Below are 21,767 nucleotides of genomic sequence, written 5' to 3' on the forward strand. Positions count from 1 at the left end.
ACATTGCCTAACTGAAGTCTTCCGCTGGATGGACAGCAACAACTTAAAGTGCAACTCTAGCAAAACCGAGATCCTTCCGATTGGAAAAAACACCTCCTTCTGTCCAGCCCTCTGGTGGCCAGACGATTCAGCCGCTCCCCCCCTGACAGTTACATCGGCCAGGAATCTAGGCGTCATTTTTGACTCTGACCTCTCCTTTGATCAACATGCCAGAACTGTAGCTGGCAAATGTTTCGGAATAATCAAATCCCTCAGAATGTTTTTTGACTTCCTTCCAATCGAAGCCAGAAAAACCGTGACAGTAGCGCTTATACTTTCACGCTTAGACTACTGCAACGGCCTTCTTGCAGGGGCAAAAAAGAACACGCTATCGAAACTTCAAAGTGTGCTTCATACAGCCGCGCGACTGGTCCTCAGGCTACCCCGCAGAGCCTCCATCTCCGCAGCCCTTTGGACCTTACACTGGCTGCCCCTTCACAAAAGAATTATTTTTAAAATATTGATCATTGCCTTCCGTGCCTTCAACAAAACCGGCCCTAAATACCTCTCCAGACGCTTTCCCCACTACACCCCCAGTCGCTCCCTCCGCTCGTCCCTTGACAATCTCATCCTCCCCACCAAATACAACCTGAAGACTAAGGGCGGTAAAACCTTAAGCTTTCTGGCCACGAAAGCATGGAATAGCCTGCCCAAAACCCTCTGACAACAGACCCTTGAAAAACCCTTCAGAAAGCTCTTAAAGACCTGGATTTTCAACCTCTCTGACGACTATTCCAAAGCAGCCATCTAACCTCCCATCTATTCTAGGACTTCTACTCTAGGACTGGTCACCCAGGATCTTCAGCGCCAAGATGCTCCCTCCGGAGCGAACGTCGCGCTCTACAAATAACCTCACAAATATCACAAAAATATTTTGTAAATGTCTTTATCCGGAAATGTATTATGTGTCCTATTGTTTTTTTTTTTTAATTAAAAATAAATTTGTTTAAAAAGAATGAGTTGCTATTTAAGGGGTGGGGGGTAAGAACAATAGTTACTTACCTGTAATCTGTGGTTCTCCAGTATTGGTGTCTTTCATAGATTCACATGCCTGAATCATTCCCCGTCGTTGGAGTGGGAGTCCCACAGTACATAAAAAAGCAATAAAGCTGCCCATAATAATCAAAAAACCTTGGTAACATAAAACCAGGAAGTAAAGTAGCCCAAAGCTACCAGGAAAAAAGTTCCACATCTATGACTATCATAGTCATTATACATAGTCCAAACTGCAGCCAATCAGGCGACAGCACCCACCAGAATTTTCTCCTCAGAGGCTCAGGCTCTCAGATTTTCTCTCACAAGAGTGTAACCAAAGATAAGAGCATAAGCCAGCCTCTGAGGGGAGGTGGGCGGGTTGCATGTGAATCTATGAAAGACACCAATACTGGAGAACCACAGATTACAGGTAAGTAACTATTGTTCTTCTCCAGTATTGGGGTGTCTTTCATAGATTCACATGCCTGAATCAGAGTAGATAGCAGTACCCAAATAATGCTTGATAGACGCTATTTGTAATATAAACATGCATATAGAAAGCATATGCAATCACCTACTAAGAATGCTATAAATATGCTTAAATACATGTAAGCTTGCGACCACATGAGAATGCTATTATATATTAGGCATGATAATAAGCGTCTGAGAATCAGTACAGAGGAGGAGGGAAAACAGAGGCTCACCTTATTTGAAAAGATTGCGGAGAACCGCTTGTCCCACTGACGTATCAGCATTGCTGGCAGCCTCCAAACAGTAGTGCTTGGTAAAAGTGTGTCTGCTGGACCAAGTCACTGCTCTGCAGATTTGCTAAAGAGGAACACCAGCAAAGAGAGCAGTCGAGGAAGAAACCGCCCTCGTAGAGTGAGCTCTTGGAGTTGTCTGCAAAGGTCCTCCAGCTTGTTGATGGCAAAAGTCAATAGCGGCAGAAATTCAGCGAGCTATGGTCTGTTTAGACACTGCATGTCCTTGCAGAATTCTTCTGTAGGCAACAAACAATTGATCTGTTTTACGAATGGTAGAGGTCCTTGCAAATAGAACTTAAGACATCTTCTGATGTCAAGGGTATGCAACGCCCTTTCCGCAGGGGATTGCGGATTAGGAAAAAATGTCTTTAAGATGACTGGTTCATTAAGGTGAAAGTCCGAAGGCACCCTCGGTATAAAACTGGGATTTGTGCTTAGCACCACAGAAGTGGAAGTGAACTGCAGAAAAGGTGAATTTATGGTGAAAGCTTGAATGTCGCTGACTCTTCTAGTTGAAGTCAAGGCCAGCAACAGAGATACCTTCCAGGATAGAAATTTCAAATCCACTCTATGAATAGGTTCAAAGGGGTGCCGCATGAGCTGCGCTTGTACCACATTGAGATACCAGGATGGAGGCGGGCGACGGACAGGAGGAAACATTCGGAATAGCCCTTTAAAAAATTGTTGTATTATCCTTGACGAGTAGAGAGAATTGGAACCATCTTGTCGGAACCTTGAAATGGCCTCTAAAAAGACCTTTAAAGTTGAATGAGAAAGGCCTGATCTTGCTAAATGTAAGGAAAAGGGTAATATCTGCTCAGGTGTTGCGTGAATCGGGTGAACATTGGCAGATTGACACCATATGCAGAAACTTTTTCATTTAAGTCTGTATGTCTTTATCGTGGCAGGCGCTTGAGCATTAGCCAAAACTTCTTTGAAATCCGCAGGGGTATTTAGATGAGCGAATTCAAGGTGCCCAAGCGCCAGGCAGCTAATTTCGGAGATGCAGGGTCCGAATGGCAAATTTGACCGTCCTGAATGGACAGGAGGTTCGGTATTGGTCGAAACTGATTGGGATCGCATTCTGATAGTAGGAGAAGTTCAGTGAACCAGAACTGGCGAGGCCACCTGGGAGCAATGAGAATTAGGCGACAAGGTTCTCTCTTCATTTTCCGGAGAACTCTGGAAACCAATGGTATCCGAGGAAAAGCGTTAGCATATATTTGAGACCAATTCATCGAAAACGTGTTCCCCTGAGATTCCTTGTGGGGAAGCCAGCTTGCAAAGAATAGGCATTTGCTGTTCTGATTGGTCGCAAAAAGGTCTAAATCGGGATGACCCCACTCTTGGAAAACTCGATCCACCGTCGGCTGATGTAGTTCCCATTCGTGAGTGGATACCGTGGACCTGCGAGAATCCGCCAGAACATTGGAAACTCCAGGCATGTGAACTGCCAAAAGTTTTATCCTGTGTCGTATTGCCCAATCCCAGATTTTTTGAGCTTCCTGAGAAAGTAGAGCCAATCTCGTTCCTCCCTGTTTGTTCAAGTAATTAATACTTGTAGTATTGTCTGTCCGAATCAGTACTGTGGCTCCTAGAATGACTGTTCGAAATAATTTCAGGGACAAGAAGATGGCTCGTAGTCCAGCAGGTTGATATGCCACTTCCGTTGTTGAGGGCCCCATTTTCCACTGATTGTTAGCCCTTGAAGATGTGCTCCCTCAACCGTCGACGAAGTTGTCTTCGACGACGATGAGGGCTTCGTCGACGGGGTAGTCTTCGTCGACAATACGGTCGATGACGACGATCTAGTTCTCGACGACGAGCTCGCCGTCGACGAGGCAACGTTAGAGGATGACGTGGTCATCGACGAGGCCGTCGTCGACGAGTTCCTTCTAGCCTTAGTCGTCGACGGGACGCTGACGATAGGTACTGTCTCTCTCATCGACGAGATGGGTCTCACAGAGACAGAGACCAGCGTGGACGGGGATGGAGCCGACGACATAATCATTTGAGGCTTCGGTGATGAGGAAGTCACTGTCGAAGTAGATGTTGCGTCAACGGTAATCTTCACAGATGAAGGAGTCGTCCACAACGTCGTCGACGATGGGGTCTTCTTCTGAGGGAGAATCTTCTCAGAAGTCAGCTTAGAAGGTAGAGTTTTAACTGCCTTTCTCGGGGGCATGGAAGGCAAAAGCTTTCCTTTAGCAGGTGGAGTAGTCTTTTTTGAAGTGGAAGGCCCTTCAGAACCCTTAGAGGGTGTTTGTTTCCTCAACACCTAGGCCCCAGGAGAAGACAAAACCTCCTCAGCAGCCCTCTTTCTAGAGGGCACAGATGAACCAGAGCCAATACTTCCCACCTCAGAAACGGGATTGTCCTGATCTTTAAGCTTCTGTAGCCACAGAAGTAGACGGCGCTCTCTGTCTCTGAGGGTTTTCTGAGGGAAGGTCCTGCATATCTTGCAGTCTCTCACCTGGTGATCCGGGTAAAGGCAGTAGATACATTTCTTGTGGGGATCTTCAGAGAAAAGCAAGAGCATACCACAAGACTCACAAGGCCTGAATAAAGATTTCTTTGAAGAATGCTAAGTGCAGAAATTCCTGGAGAATTGAGAAAATACTGAGCAGAGCTCAGGGAGACTTCCCTTCACACGACATGCGGTAGAAAATCTGAGAGCCTGAGCCTTTGAGGAGAACATTCTGGTGGGTGCTGTCGCCTGATTGGCTGCAGTTTGGACTATGTATAATGACTATGATAGTCATAGATGTGGAACTTTTTCCTGGTAGCTTTAGGCTACTTTACTTCCTGGTTTTATGTTACCAAGGTTTTTTGGTTATTATGGGCATATTTATTGCTTTTTTATGTACCGTGGGACTCCCACTTCGACGACGGTGAATGATTCAGGCATGTGAGTCTATGAAAGACACCCCAATACTGGAGAATATAAATTCACCAACTTATTAGTCATCCCTTACATAACATTACATGGGTATTTATAAAGCACAAGTATCACCCAAGGGTATCAAGGTGCTGAATGACAGATGTTCACTGTTACCCAACTCAATGGTACTCATTTTATCAAACTCAGAAGGATGCAAGGCTGAGCGGACCCACTGGGATTTGAACCTGTGACCAGGAAGTCACTCTGAGACCCCTACAATGCCTGCATTAGTCCACTAAGCCACCAGACCCGCACTTACAGGTGGCTCTTCGGAAATACAGGAAAAGGTGAGGCTAAACAGTGTACCAAGTCACTCCAACTTGGCCGCGACAGTAATGGGTTTCAAACCCCCTTCTTGCAGTTGGTGAGAGTATGATTCTTCTGTTGTTTCAGGTCCCTTATCCTGGGAGAACAAAATCATGTCCTCCTCTTTTACTATCACTAAATGGGAGTGTTTTTCATATAGCGGTCTAGTCAGGAACGGTTCCTGATGCATTTTTTTAGGGGGACACTAAGAAGAGGACATGTTAGATAATCTGTGAACAATAAACCAATGTTACCACAACAAAAAGGTAAACATAAACATACAAATACAAGCAGCAAACCCATACCAATATTGTTATTTAGTTGCTTACCACAGCAATCCTTGAGGACTATGCAACACAACAATAGGGATACAGTAAAATTCCTAACAGAATAGAATAGAAATGTGTTTTACTGACCGAGTCCATATTTTGTCTTGTAAAAATCTCTGGTGAAAGGATCGCAGTCACAGAGTAAGATCTTCCTCCCCCACAAGTTGACCGCGGAGCCAATTGTTAGGTCACAGTCTTTGTAAATTTCATGATGTACTGCTCCGGTCTGTAAAAGTGGTCATTGTTATAAGGCAGGGTAACAAGCACGTCAATGGAATTTAACTTTCTGGCTGCAGAGCGAGACGTGTTCAAAAGGAGGATTTTTGGAAAAGGGCTATGTGGACTACATATTTGAAAGGGAGGCAGCCGGGCACAATTTATTGTGGTAAACCATTAATTTACAGTGACTCTTACTTTCGTAGGTAGCAATAAGAGGTACAATTATTATCAATAACACAAGACTACTGAAGTGTCAAATAGGATTAAAGAAGACAGGCAAGCAGGTACCTAAGAACAAAGAACAATGTAAGTGGACATCCTATCTAGGTATCTAATACTCAGTTTACATTTTTACCTGCACTAGAACAGTTTATGAACATTTCATGAATAAAAGAAGAAAAGATCAAAAAATACAATATAAATGCAAGTGGTAAAAGAAGGGAATACAAATATGAACAGAGTCAAACAAAATTGGAGGAAAAGAAAAAAAATAGTTGCCTAGTAAACAAAACACTTGACATCACAAGTTATTCTGGGATTAAAAGCAGTTCCAGCCTGTCCTACTTTCCAACTTAAAAGTAGTATCATTGCCGAACAGCTAAAGTTGTTACACAAGGAATAAGAAATTTGTAAAACAAAATATAAGAAATTTGGCAAAGCGTAAATGTATGACTTTATACATTTACCTATTTTAAGCTTTCTTATTAACCACTCAATAATAAATTTCACCACTGATTTTAGTCAGTACTTCTTTTACCCCAACATTTTTGATGAAAACACATAACATCATTTCAATTGCTGAATAGTGTTGAGTAATTTATTACTAGTAAAGGAAAAATGGCTGAAAGTAGCAATATTTTTAAGTCCAGAGAAATATAGACAGGAATGTGAAATGCAGTAACAACACCATGTGATAGGATCAGGAGTTGGGCAATGATTAATTTTATTTTGAGGTCACCATGTTTTTACTTAATTTTTTTTTGTAAAGCTCAGCTTTTTAAAGTAATATTTTTTTTAGATCTGCATGGTGGCTGCACACCATCCGAATAAAGCTATGGAGGACAGGAAGATCCTCATTTCCAAGAGAGTGGCAATAAAAATCCAGGCTTTTTGTGCTCAAAGCAGCATTACAAAATGTGTCCAAATTTCACAGTAACCTGCAAGATTCCCCTTAAAAAAATGTCAACAGGTAAGTAGCGAAATTGATCTGATATATCCCAAAGACATGAGAACTACTATTGACAAAGCAGTGGTGGAGGTCAGGTTTTATAGTTAATTAACATTCACATTTCATTAATTTAGTTTACGAGGTGACAGCTTTAACTTCCGTTTTACTGAACCTTTTTCGATGACTGGATATTGGTGTTTTCATTGCATTGTTGCATTTCAGCAGCACAACCAAATGGATCCTTTTACACTGTCACCCATGCACTGCTTAGGTGATCAAAACCCAGATTTCCTTAGGTGCAGGGGTTGGGGGTGTAGTTTTAACTTAGAATTTTGACACTTCCTGTTGGCTTGTGTGTGCTTGGAATAATATTTATAACGATGAATTACATGGCAACTATTTAAAACATTTGCACTGTTGTTTGTCAATTATGTATTTGTTATGTTACCTTTCTGGACCTAAGTGATGCACTTATCCAAGTTCTACTACCATTGTGATAGTATAACTTTTACTATAAGGGCCTTGGGTTTCGTGGGCCTTTTCCATCTCTAAATTTTGCAGGTTTGACCTGCCAAAATCTGTCTAGGGAAAACAGCCAGCAATCTTTGAATACAGATCCTTCTGCAAACTTCAGTTTACAAAGAACCTGGAATTTGAGACCCAGCTTGCAATCAGGACCCAAGTGTTTTGTTTTAATTATGGCTCTTGAATGCCTTATCATCTTGCGATGAGGTTCCTCTATGGGAGGTGGCTTCACGGACTCTGTAGGGGATTCAGACGCCTGTCTTGTGTGACCATTGTTGTGTCGGCCAATTGAAAAATCATGTACCTTCTGAAATGTTCGTGAGCACTGCATGACTCATGGACGCCTGCGGAGGGGTGTTGTTTATAATGACTATCTTTTGCATGGTATTCTCCCAGATTTTTGCCTTCTGTAGCTAAATCCATTTTTGCTGGCATTAGAACTCTATGCTCTTTACTCCTGCTAAACCGCAGTACAGAGATTGTGCTCTCCCTTTTACATATGATAACATTGGCATACGCCCATTTGGCACATTTAATGTACTTATATGTCCCTAGTATATGACACTATATGTACCTAGGGCCTGTAAATTAAATGCTACAAATGGCCTCATGCACTAATTGCCCCACCCAATAAAGTAGCCGTGTAAAACAGGCCTCAGAGCTGTCATTGTAGGGAATGTACATTTCATGGTTTACATTTCCTGGCAGTGAAAACCCCCCAAAAAGTTTGTTTTCACTGTGGCAAGGCTGGGCTTCCATAGATTAGCCCTGTTTTACCTTATTACACTTAATAAAAGCTAAATTCAGGTTAGAAGCGGCTAGAAATATACTTTTTCCACTAAGCTTAATTGTTATTTAAAATCCCTTTTAGTGGTAAGGTCAGATTTTAAAATACTATTTTGAAAATGTACTTTTAGAAAGTTGGCATTTTCCTCCCTAAGCCAAATGTGTCCAGGGTCACCTAACTGTTAATTGTCATCCTGTGGTATGATGTGTATTCCTCTCAGGCAGTGGGAAAGGGGCCTGGGTGTGGGGAGGTGAGAGTCTTATTGACAAGATGACCGTAGAGAAGCTATGCCCCTACCCTGATTATACTTCAATTAATAGCCTGGGGGATACACCCAGCCCTTCCTGACTTCATAAGAAGCCTACCCTGTCACTGGCAGATGCAATTTATACCTGGGCCTTCCTGCTCTTTGTTTCACTAGAGAAGCTTGAGCCAAAGCCAGGGGGAAAAGAACGGACTAGAAACTGTTTTAGGGTTAGACATAGGGATGTCCCACACCCACAGGCTGGCCCTGGGCATAAAAGTGGCATCCCCAGAACCTCTCCTGACAACACTGCTGAATCTGAGAAGATTCAAAAGAATTGCCCTGATGTCTAAAGAAGGAAGACTGGGCCCACTTGCCTTAAACCAATGACGCAAAAAGTAACTCCATGGGTTGGTTGGCTGACATCCTGTTTAAGTTACAGGGACACAACAAACTTCCAGAGCCCTTTCCTGCCTTCCAGCTGACCAAACCCAACTGGGCCTGATTTGGTAACCTCTGCTGGCTTCTTTGGGAGTGTGGCGTGCCCCCCAAGTGCTGCCCTCAATGTCCTGGCCCCTTGGTTGGAGTCACAGTGTATTCTCCCTGCCTAACTGAAGGTTTCACTGGATCTGAGGCAAAGTGACACAAAGCCTCTCCTCCCTTAAGTCTTCACCGGCTCTGACAGGAAGTGAAGCAGAGCCACACAGAGACATGCTGCTCTTCAGCAAAGGCTTCACCGGATCTGACGCAAAGCAACACAAAGGCCCGCAGAGCTGCCCCACTCCTCATCGAGGGCTTCATGAAATCCGCGCTGAGCGATGCAGGGCTCCACTGAGCCTTGTCGCACAGCTGAAAGTGTGATCTGACTCCAGTGACACAGAGCCCTGCAGAGTCTCGGCGTCAAGCTGAAAGATTCACCAGATCTGACACAGAGAAACGCGGAGATGAACAAGTTACTTACCTTCGCTAACGCATTATCTGGTAGAGATTTATCTAGCTGCAGATTCCTTACCTCTGAATTACCCAGGCGTCAGGCTGGATCCAGAAACCTTTCTGAGCAATACCCTTTGCGCACGATGTTGGGTGGCTCCATTCAGCTCCGCGTGATGTTGATGGCATCGTTAGCATTGGTTAAGACGTCACGGTGCCTACATAGGCACCACCTAGGCGCGCAGACATCAGTACTTTTCATTTTTCCACGCCAGAAGCGCGGAGCCACGAAGTGACTGATGTAAACGTGTGCAAAACTAGGGCACTGAAAGGGGAGAAACTTTAGTCCTACAACATCAGTCCGCAAAGCGGGGAGGCATGGGTGGGGCTGTAAGAATTGAAGATAGAGTCTCCAACAGATAATGCGTTACTGAAGGTAAGTAACTTTTTCATCTTATAGAGACTTCTAGCGGCAGATTCCTTACCTTTGAATCAGATACCCAAGCCATAGCATACCAGCGGGCGGTTGCAGACTCATGGACTAGACTAAAAAGTCTTGCAGGACTGAGCGGGCAAAGTGCCCATCCCTGCGCACTTGACCATCAAGGCAATAATGTTTTGCAAACGTGTGCAATGATGCCCACGTCGTTGCCTGACAGATGTCTTGGACTGAGACACCCCAAGCCAGGGCTGTAGTCGCAGCTTTTCCCCTGGTGGAAAGGGCTCATAATCCCTCAGGGGGCTGCTTCTTCACCAAGGCGTAAAAGATTTTAATGCAGAGAACAAGCCAGTGCAAGATGGTTCTTTTCTGCACTGCCTTTCCCTTCTTTGCTCTCACATACCCCACAAAGAGTTGGTCATCCACCCAGAACTCTCTTGTGCGGTCAAGGTAGAACGGCAACGCTCTTTTTGGGTCCAGTCGGTGGAGACGTTCCTCTTCCTTAGAGGTATATGGGGGAGCAAAGAAGGTGGGCAAAGTGATGGATTGACCCATATGGAATGGGGTCACAACCTTTGGCAAAAAAGAAGCCCAGGTGCGAAGCATCACCTTGTCCGGAAAAGACATAAGATAAGGATGCAAGCTAGATAACGCCTGTAACTCACTCACGCTCTTGGCCGATGTAATCGCCACTAAGAAGGCTGTTTTGATGGTCAACAGCCAGAGGGGACAATTGTGCAAAGGCTCAAAAGGAGCGCACATCAAATAAGTGAGGATCAAATTAAGGTCCCATTGTGGCATAATAAAGGGCGTGGGTGGAAACAAGTGAACCAGCCCTTTTAGAAATCTATTTACAATAGGAGATTTAAAAAGAGAAGGTTGGTCTGGCAGCAGCAAAAAAGCAGACAGAGCAGAAAGGTAACCCTTGAGAGTTCCCAAAGCAGAGCCCTGCTGGGCAAGGGTCTTTCTGTACAGTACAATTCAAATTTCTGCCACTGGCAGGCGTATACCGACTTAGTGGAGGGACGCCTGGCTGCCAGAATAATATTACAGACCACGGGAGGAAGGTTAAATGCCATCAACTGCTGCTGCTCAATCTCCACCCATAGAGGCGCAGAGTTGAAAGGTTCAGGTGGAGAACCCTCTCCTGCTGCTGCGACAGAAGATCCTCCCAAAGGGGCTGATCAGAGGATCGACACTCATGCTCAGAAGCACTGGGTACCAGACTCTCCTTGCCAAGTCCGGCGCCACAAGGATGACTTGGGCCCGGTCGCTCCTGATATTCTTCCAAACCCTGGGCAGGAGTGGTATGGGTGGAAATGTGCACAACAGGCCTGCGCTCCACTTGCGACGAAACACGTTGCCGAGCAATAGGTACCTTGAAAACTCCAGCGTGCAATACTGCTGACATTGCACATTCTCTAACCAAGGTTCCCCCCACTGCTGAAAAATACCTCGCGCCACCTCAGGCCGGAGTCGCCATTCATGATCCACTAGGCATCGACACCTGAAATCGTCTGACTTGGCATTCAGAGAACCTGCCAGCTGTTGAACCACCAGGGTTATGACCTGATGATCCAGCCATGTCCAGAGATGCAGGACCTATCGACAAAGGTTCCATGACCCTACCCCGCCTTGCTTGTTGCAGTACCATATGGTGGTGGTGTTGTCCGTGAACACCTGCACCAACTTTCCCTTGACAGAGGGAAGAAATGCTGTCAATGGCAAGCGAATCGCTTGGAGCTTCAACACGTTTATGTGGAGCCCCAACTCCGCCGTAGACCAGTGACCCCTGATCTCCATCTCTCCCAAGTGGCCACCCCATCCCAGAAGTGACGCATCCATCACGATTGTGAGATCTGGTTGGGGATGGGAGAAAGGTCTGCCTTTGACCCAATCTCGGTTTGCTAACCACCACCGCAGATCCTTCGCATTTCCTTGCGAGATATGAACCACGTCGGTGAGATTTCCCTGATGCTGTGCCTATTGGAACTTCAAGTTCCACTGTAGAGCCCGTATACGCCTTCTGGCTTGTCTTACCAACAGGATGCAGGAGGCCATGAGACCTAACAGCCTCAGAGTCAACTTAACCAAAATCCAGGATAGAGGCTGAAATATCAGAATCATAACCTGAAAATCCTGGACTCGCTGCTCGGGAGGATAAGCCCGAAACTGCACTGTGTCCAGAACAGCTCCGAGGAAAGGGAGCATCTCAGAAGGAGTCAGGTGTGACTTCAGCACGTTTATAGAGAACCCCAGCGAATTCAGGAGGTCCGTCATAGTCTGAAGGTGGGAGAGGACCGCCAGGAGCGAGGACGCCTTGCCAGTGGTTGAGGTAGGCAAAGACTGAAACCCCTAACCTGTGCAGATGAGCTGCAACCACCACCATCACCTTGGTGAACACCCGAGGGGCACTGGTAAGGCCGAAGGGGAGCACAGTAAACTGAAAGTGCTTGTGGCTTACCTGGAATCGCAGGTAACGCCTGTGGTCCGGCAGGATGGCGATGTGAAAATACGCATCCTGCAGGTTCAACGCCACCATCCAGTCTCCTTGGTCTAAGGCAGACAAGACCTGAGCCAATGTGAACATTTTGAATTTCTCCTTTTTGAGGAAGAGATTGACGGTCCAAAGATCCAAAATGGGCCAAAGCCCCTTTTTCTTCTTCAGAATCAGAAAGTAGCGGGAATAACAGCTACTGCCTACTTCTGAAACTGGAACCCTTTCTATAGCCCCTTTGGCCAAAAGCCTCTTTAAGGGATCCTCCACCAGCCGTTCCAGACTCGGCAGAACAGTAGGAGGAAAGGAAGAGAATAGCCCTCCTGGGCGATCCGCAATACCCACTTGTCTGTTCTAATAGATCTACAGCAGAGGAGATGATGATGAATTCTCCCACCCGCTGGAGTAGTGTGGTCCTGCAGAATCAGCCTAGGAGTGCTTGGAGGCTGTGGCTGCCGGGGGCAGTGTGGTAGACGACTTCTGGCCTCCATTCTGAGGACGGAATGTACTGCGTCCACGTCCACGCATGGGTTGAGCAGTCTGTGCGGGACAGTGGCTAGGATAGGGTTGACGCGGCTGGAAACCCCTTCAGTTGCCACAAAAGGAAGTCTGGCCACGAGGAGTGGAGAAAAGGCCCAAGGATCTGGCCATAGCTCGAGAGTACTTGAACCTGACCAGGGCCAAGTCAGCCTTTTCTTCAAAAAGGCGGGTTCCATCAAAAGGCATGTCCATCAAATTGGCCTGGACATCCCCCGAGAAACCAGTTGTGCGAAGCCAGGCGTGGCAACTCAATGCCACTCTCGTTGAAATAGACTTACCCAGCGAATCGGTCGTATCCAAAGCACACTGTATGGTAAATTTTGCCACATCTCCCCCGTCCTTGAAAAGCCTGGGAGCACAGCTCGGGCCTCCTCCAGGACTTGTGGCAGCACCTGGGAGAAACGGCCCAATAAGCATGCAGTATTCAATGGATGGAGGTGTGAAGTCAACTCTGGCTCTGGCTCCGCAGAACCGTGCCTAGAGAGTCTGTGCTCTTTACTTCTTTCGATGATGGACGCCAGTTGAGGTGAAGTCGAAGTCCGCTTGGACTTGTTCTTCTTGTGCCTCTTCCCCAAATGTCCAGATGACCTCGAATGGGAGCAAGAGGACTTAGGGCTCCATGAGCGATCCCCGCCACCTCCTCTTGTTCGAACAGGATCGTGACCTCCTCGGAGTGTCGCTCAACGATGTTGACTGCCCGGCCGCACTCCCTCAAGGTCTTCGGAGCCATCGCCGGGCAGTCTGAACACGACTTCGAATCGTGGTCGCTTTCAAGACACCACAGACATACGCGATGGGGATCAGTAACTGACATTGTGCAGCAAAAAACCCTGCACTGTTTAAATCCTGTCTTCCTACCCGGCATCCCTCGCACACAAAATTGACAAAAATATCGACAAAAGTCGAGAAAAAAAGCCTGCCAAAAAGCAGTAGAGCAGTAGCTTTTCCCGGATAGGTGCTTAACTGACGCAGAAAGAAAAGAACTGATGTCCGCGCGCCTGGGTGGCACCTATGTAGGCACCATGACGACATAACCAACGCTACCGACACCATCGACCTCACGCGGAGCCGAATGGAGCCACCCAATGCCCTCACAAGTGGAATTGCTCAGCAAACGTTTCCGGATCCAGTCAGACGCCTGGGAAATTCAAAGGTAAGGGATCCACAGCTAGAAGTTTCTATCAGATCATCAAAACAATGCTGCACAGACCCACACCAGTCAGAAGGTAAAGCCTCCAGTGGGACAAACTTGGTCCTATATCCTGCCTGCATCCTATCACAGTAGGCCTGTAGTTGTGAATTTGCCCTAGTCCGGCACAACAGATACCCACAGTTGGTTCTTTGCACCTTTTGGCTCTATTTTTACCTACAACTTTAAGGACACATAACTCTGGTTCTAATGATTGAAATTTTGTCATTTCGGTGTTATTTTATTTATTAAAATAGCCTATATTTTTCTAAATTGGTTTGGGATTTTTCTTGTATCATGTTTTCACTTTATTACTGTTTGAGTCCTGATTTAATACATACATTGCTGCTAAATTAAGCCCGTATGCTTTTGTGCCAAGCTACCAGAAGGATAACTATATGTTTATTTAGTGAATGTTGTGGTTCACCCTGACAAGGAATGTGATTATTACTTGAAGTTGGTTTTCACCAATTACCAATTTCTTACATGTGTTATTCAAAGATTTGGCACTATTTGCTAAATCTTCATGTCAGGAGGACAGTGACAAGAAAGCAGGAGAAAATATCGCTGGTACTGCTTGCTAATCCTCAGTAAAATAAAGCCAGCATTCTCTTGTAATTATCCTCGGTTGCCTCCTTCCTGTGTGACATTGACCTATGTGGTTTTGGTTTTGAATTACAATTGAGACTTCTGAGTTAAATGTCAGGTATTATGTCATCAGGGCAAAGGGAAGACCTAATGCTTGAATTAAACTTAAAGGGCTAGAGGGGTTGCATGTTTTGGAAAAGCCTATCCCTCATAATGCATTTTCTGCAGAAAGGAAGTGTAAAGGTCTATGCAATCAGGGCTACTTGTATGCAGTTAGAGCCTTTCCTTAAGAATATATTTTGAGTCCTATGTTCATCTGATGGACATTACCAGAGTCAGAGAATTAGGGGTATAGTAGGATGTCACTAAGAGTGACATTTCAGATAGTCTGATTCAAATTATATGCAAAGTAATATTTTCGCACTAGTTTCAGACTTATCCAAATGTCAGATTCTTACTCGAACCACATACATATGTTTATACAAATATACAGCTAATAAAGAAATAATACACGTTACAGGATAGTCATCAACAGTGTAAGATGTTACCTTACCTTAAGGTTGTCTATAATATAATGACTTCCGTGCCCCATCGGTCCAAAGGTGTTCAGGACTGTGCGAGCTGTTATCTCACCAGGCATAGGCAGTGGCAGTGGGCCATACTGTAAAGGAGAACATGTGCAAAATGTGAGACTTCAACATAAATTCTGTACTGGAAAAGTACTTTTATGAAGACTATACAGATGTATTGCAAATCCAGTGGGGCTCATTACAAGCTCAATCTTTTTTTTTTTGGTTTATCTACTTCCTAGAAGGATACAGTAAGATTGTAACATGACTAGGGATATTTAAAGTTTGTGAGGTGCCCTGTTATTCCGCCAGGGTGGTGGAGGTTATATTCTCTGCCACTCTAGTGGATGAACGCCTGCCACATTTATAGGTCTCCACATGCCTCGTAGAGATCTTTGTGGCTTCAAATGAGTCAATGCCAAAGTGGCTCATCTGAAGAAACTGGGAATTTGTTGAGTGGGCCCCATGTTACATGTAGTTGATCAGTAAACTTTTTTTTAAGGTAAAAAACATTCCTAAAGTCAGGATTTGTTTTTGAAAACAGTGCTCATGGAGTTTTCTCTCAGAGTGTGGAGTACATTTTTTTGTCTGGTCATGTCCTCCAGGCCTTTCCTGGCAGTCCTAAACAAAAAACGTATGTCAGAACATCTGCCCTAAATAGGTTGGAAACTCTGAGCCACTTAAACTCACAGCACAATGTCAATTGGACTGTTGGTTCAAGGTTTCTGCCGGTGAAGCCAGCAGGAGTTCCATCAGCGGAAACATGGTAGTGTGTCCGACTGTAAATAGAACAGATAGGCTGTCACTTTGGCTGAGAGGGTGCCCCCCACTTTTGTTGCAGAGTATCAGATTCATTAAACCCTAAATAATAACCTTGTCTTCAGAAAGACAATACACTACTATATATCCTTAAAATTCATAACTCACACCTCTCTTTTTTTAATGACCTTTTTAGTGAATATAATGAAGTGCTACCACCCTTAGGTATCATTACAAATATTTAATGATTGGCTCAACAGTATAACTTCTGTTTAATCCGAGTGCTGTTGCAAGGTGTAAGCTTGGGAGGGAGTCAGGAGGATAATGAGAGAACCACACCAAACACAATATTACATGTTACATATTACATGACCTGCAATTATTTTCATGTTATTTCATGTTTTCCTCTATGGCAAAAGCACGTTGACAGCAACTTGGCCTCCAGTTGTCATGCATGCATGGTGGCATGTCTTGTTAAGAGTGGAGAATGTGTTTGTGATTGAATATTTAGTTATATCATTCAGTCCCTCTGTAATAACCCTAGCATCTTGCTCTTGCATACATATGGATGTTATTCTGCATAGAGCACATTCAGTCTTGCTTGGTGTACTACAGAGGCTTCCACATGCAGTAAACTCTGCTCCGCCTATGGAGTCCACAGAGTTTTGCCTACTTCGCACTCCGCCTGGAGCATGGAGTTCCGGAAAACTTCTGCCAATCACTGCGTAGTGGAGATTTTCTCGCACACTGCTCACCTACGTTAAGTTGGCGAGCGCGAACCAGAAAATTGGGCGCTGGGATGAGTCCCTGTGCAATTTTTCAACGCGGGCAGTTGCGGTCGGCCGGTACCACTCGCTTTGAGAAAGCTGTTGCTCACATTGAGAAACCTGCTGCTCCAGTAGATAATCGACTCAAGCGGCAGACAGAAGCAGCCCCCTCTGGCATAGTGCCGATCGTGCTAATTTTACAGCGCAGGACAAGCAACTGGTGCTAAAAATCAGCACAGCGTACCAAAATCTTTCCGTCTGTGGAATCCCACAGAGTGAAACTCTGCAAGTGCAGCGCACCCCTAGTATATACTCTATTCTATTAGGGCTCGCCTATATGCAATTGCTTGTAGTTTAAGAACAGGGAAAATGTGCAGGCATTGTGGCCTACACATCAGCCCATTCAGCCTCAAAGATTGCCTCAAATTTAGTTTTCTGTCTACAGCCCTCTTCAGAAAAATTAACCCTGTTTCTCCAGCCCCTTCACGCGACCTCTTGAATGCCTTCGTTGGAGAAGAAAAACATAAGCATAAGCACACTGGAACACTTGTGGTGTTGTTGCTAGAGTTTATAAAGCTTCACCCCTTTCTGCAATTCTAGAATTGATTGCAAAGGAGATAAAATATTTAAACTAGAAATAATCCACCCTATTGCCTAACCAATGATTGACAATTCCTGCAACAGTTTTGAGTAACATTAGTCATTAATTGCAGACAGAGGCTTCTGTATGTCCTTCTTATTTGCTATCAAGGTGTTCAGAAAAAGTCCAAGCGCTGGGGTCTTAAATAGCTGGAAAGATGGGCCTACTTACTGAAGTCAGTCATTGAGACTATCTATAGATCATATAGTGTACTGAATCCTACAAACAAGCATTGATTAAACCCACTTTTTAAGAAAGCTTGGTGGAGGATCACAACTGTTGTCGTGAAGAAGATGTATACGAAAGGGAGTGATCCTCAAGTGAGGAACTCGGATAAAGACATAGCATTCTTCTTCATAGCAAGACAAGATTGTTCCCAATACATAGCACTAGTAGTTATTGCCTGGTTCTTCAAAGTGTTAGTGAAAGGTGGTCATACATCCAGGGCCGCTTTAGGGTGGCGCGACAGGTGCGGCTGCACTGGGCATTGACCTGGGGAGGAGGGCGCTGTCCTCAGGGGAGGGCACTGTGTTTAGCAATAACTTAAGATTTAAAAGCACCTGCTGCAGAATTCCTTGAATGTCCAGCTTTCAGGCAGCAATAAAAATGTCAAGATCATTCTTGAAATGAATGTTCCTGCTAGAGAGAAAGATCAAAGTTTTATCTGGTGGCAGTTTTGACTCGCTATTAATGTTCACTGAGGGTTAATATGCCTACAGCAAAGAACATACACCATGCAGATCACAGATCTAGATTTTAAGTGGATTACAGCTTTTAACCCAGAGATCCTTTTACTACCACAGTTCATAAAGTACAACCCTAATATAGAATAGTGACCGTTATGAATGATCATGAAAGAGCTGCATGCAAACTGCATAAAACAGGTTAGGATGTTATGTTCTTTTCCCAGTTTTTCATTGTCTATTCCTAATGTTGATAAAAAGGGTTTGCTTGGGTAGATATACATTCTTATTAGTAAAGCAAGACTTTACCAGTGTCTTAAAACTACTTAAATAATGAATGTACTGCATCTGAATCTGCATAAAAGCAATATTGTGAGGTTTTGTAATTGTGGATGTTTCCAGGACGACTTCTAGATGTAAGGCAATTACAAAATCTAGGTAGCTATCCCTATCTGGATTTGATGACTCCTAAAGAATGAAGGTGGGGCATGTACTTAGAGAGATTTCAGATGTCGACTACTGGGACAACTGATATAGACTTTTTTAAGTCACAGTGAGATACACACCAATGAATGTTTCACACTGGTCTCTGTCCTGATACTAAATCCCCTCCTTCACCATCTCACCACAATTTTCTTTTTACTTTTAATGTGGATGCTTTTATTGTGCTTCTCCGTTTTGAAAGGAGATAGTGATAGCACATTGCTTTCATTTCAAGGGGGCATGCTGCATGCATATCATAAGTGATTGTTTATGCTTCCTTTGCACCCTGCATCCTTCAGGTGTTCTCTTTGTTCTTCCTCTTTCCCCTGCCTATTTTTTTTTATTTTTTTTATGGACGGTGTCCCCACATACCCCAACTTGTTTTTTTTACCGCACCGCCAGCCGTGGGGTGGTATCCTGAGATACAGAGCAGGACTTGAAGTGAGCAGCAGTGCAAAATGCATCGGGCAAGGGCTACATAGCACTATTTTCAGTACAGGGGTCTACATAGCACTATTTTCATTCTGGGATCAAATACTTAAAAGAAATATAGGGAAAATGGCATCCACACGCAGGTAAACAGCTCCCTACTCATCAGGGCATTTACTTTTTCCTCAAAGAAAATAAAATCCAGCTTTTAGAGTTTTTTGTTTCTCAAGTGGGTGCTCTAAATTTGGTGGCTGGTTTGTAAATCTGTGCTACTGTGAAGGGAGCCACAGTCTCTGCAGTTTCCTTCAAAACAGAGAGACTTACACCAGGCAGGCAGGGATCTCTAGATATGGTATTCTGCCATACGCCAGGGAGCAGCGGATATCCCTACATTTAACTTGACTACCAGTTCCTCTTGAATGGACAACCATAGAACCATTAACCATTGGCTTACGGCCTTGCCTAAGTGAGACAATATGAGTGATCTCAAGCAACTTTGATAAATCGCTGAGAAAATTAATGGGTTGCGGTGTGTTTCCTTCAATAATGCTTTTTGAAGAAATTATCAAAGTATGACTGAGCCTTCAATGCTTTAGAATCGATGAAGGACGGAATCAAAGTAATTTTTTTCTCACAATTTTTTGTGCTAAAATTGATGCCCAGATTATATGATTGGCCTATTGAAATTCACGAAGGAAGGAGTAAACATGGATTTGTGTATGAAATAAAAATGATTAACAGTGGTGAAAAGGTTGGAACTGATTTAAACCCATTCGCTGCGGTGTTAATTTTTCCGCGGTGCGAGGGTGGGGGAAGGTGCTGTTGTGCTCATGACGGCACCCGGCCATCATGAGACATGGTAGTCATGTGCTCATGACGGTCGGGAGCCGTCCGAACTCCGCACACTGATTAATTCACCCGCATAGGTGGGAATTAATCGCGCGTGGACGGAGCAACAACGTTCGGACAGCTCCCGGCCATCATGAGCACATGACTACCGTGACTCATGACGGCCGGGAGCCATCCTGAGCATGGAACGAGTTAAGCATAAATGTTTACAAATATTTTAACCGCATGCGCGCTAGCTGTTTTCCCGCTGCGATTTTGAAAACCCCGCGTTACATGACGAGCCCAGCTCGTCATCCGCGTAGGGCACGTTACGCTCATGACGAGCTGGGCTCGTCATGAGCGCCGAAGGGGTTAAAGATCATTGAAAAAGTTGGAAATGCTTGTTTAAAAATTCATGAACATTTCGACAGGTGGCTTATGAATTACCCTGATCTGACATTTTTAGTTTTGAATGCTTATATCAACTCAAATCCTATTAAGCAGATTTAAGTTTATGATATCTTATTAAAATAGATCAAAGCAGATGAATTGCCATAATGCCTAAATTAAGACTATTTAGATAACAAACTCACAAAAGCTGGAAGAACCAGATCTATGAGAAGCTCCAACACACTTCTTCTCATTCCTCCCAGACTGAAAAAGAAATGAACCCAGGCTCACTCTTTTTCAGGTAATGCTTCCAGCATATAGAACTCTCTCCTGAGGAACCTACGATGCAACCCCTCCTTCACTGGATTCAAAAGGGACCTGAAACGCCAGACCTGAAACGCTATCTCTATACCGGAACACATGAGCAATTCTTGAACTCGGTTCTATTAGTCTCTCTATCTCAGTTCGTACCCATTGAACAGTTGGCTGTTTTCTTGTTTGCCTCTTTTGCCTGGAATGTCTTTCTCTCTCTGGACTCAGAATATGCGAATTGCCCACAATCAGTAACAGCCCTCAGGGCCGAACTTCTTTCAGTGAACATTTTGTTCTTGTATTCCACCAACGTTGGCAAATATTTTTTTTCATGTGTATATATTGTTGTTTGTACTTGAACCTAAGATTGTTGAGCGTCATATGCTCAGTGACTGGATCATTGCCTTGCTCTCGATTCTGGAAAGTGCTTTGATACCTTCGGGTCTAGCTAGCGCTATATAAAACATATAAATAAATAAATAGTATGGGTGATTTTAACTGTAACCTCTCTTTTGCAACAAATGAAGATGAGTTCATCAAATGGAAAAAATGCACTTTGGGCAATTCCAGAGAGTTCAATTTGAACCAAGAAAATAAACAACTGGTAGAAGAGACCCTTTCTATTCTACATAGCTTGAATCTTGGTGTATTAAATGAAAGGGTCTCCCATTGGTTTTACTCATTTTTCCCATTATTGTAAAGCCATTTTCGGTTACACCTTTATTTTCTTGCCACTGTTCCAACAATGAAAGAACTTTACTATTATTCCCCTTTGGAGTGGTGTCGCTGGCTTCCTACATGTACAGTCAGGGGGGTCACTTGGGCGTTGAACGCCATAAGTATCACAATGATAGGAGATATGTTTGAAGGGGGTGTTGCCAAAACATGGGATGAAGTGGCGACACAGGAAATACATGCTACACAGCTTAATATATTTCAATTCCACAGAATGAGGCAATCACTTAAGGAGATTCTGGGTAGTGACCGGGCGAAGCCACCTGAAGTGGCTGCCCTTACATATATGATAAAAACAGAATCAACCACACAAACTGTATCTAAACTGTATAAATTGACTCAGAGCTACCGAGCCAACCATTACACTAAAGCTAGACTCGCCTGGCAGACAGATACAGGGAAAGACATAGATGACTTAATCTGGAAATATTGCTGCGAGAGCACGAAACGGATATCACTAAACGGTCGCCATAGGCTAATTCACTTTAAATTTCTTAATAGAGTGTACTACACGCCTGAGAGATTGTATAGATATGGATTGAGAGATTCCTCTGATTCCAAGCGCTGCGGTGCTGACCAGGCGGATTTCTTCCACTTGGCCTGGGTGTGCCCGAGGATCGACGGCTTTTGGGTTTTGATTTTTAAGGCCCTAGGAGATATCACTGCTGTAACACTAAATCCGAACCCTATGC

The 21,767-nt window shown here is 44.4% G+C and overlaps 1 protein-coding gene across 1 annotated transcript in view; it reads right to left on the bottom strand.

Annotated features, from left to right (window-relative positions):
• The window catches only part of EFHC2 (EF-hand domain containing 2), a 381,628-nt gene that overhangs the window by 200,120 nt on the left and 159,741 nt on the right, over positions 1-21,767 (bottom strand). The window contains exons 6-7 of the mRNA XM_078656188.1: positions 15,034-15,141; positions 5,442-5,580 (exon numbers count right to left, since the gene is read on the bottom strand). Coding sequence (XP_078512314.1) covers positions 5,442-5,580; positions 15,034-15,141 — 247 coding nt within the window. The remainder of the gene's footprint in view (positions 1-5,441; positions 5,581-15,033; positions 15,142-21,767) is intronic.

This window comes from Lissotriton helveticus, chromosome 8 (genome assembly GCF_964261635.1).
Source record: "Lissotriton helveticus chromosome 8, aLisHel1.1, whole genome shotgun sequence".
Classification (NCBI taxonomy): domain Eukaryota; kingdom Metazoa; phylum Chordata; class Amphibia; order Caudata; family Salamandridae; genus Lissotriton; species Lissotriton helveticus.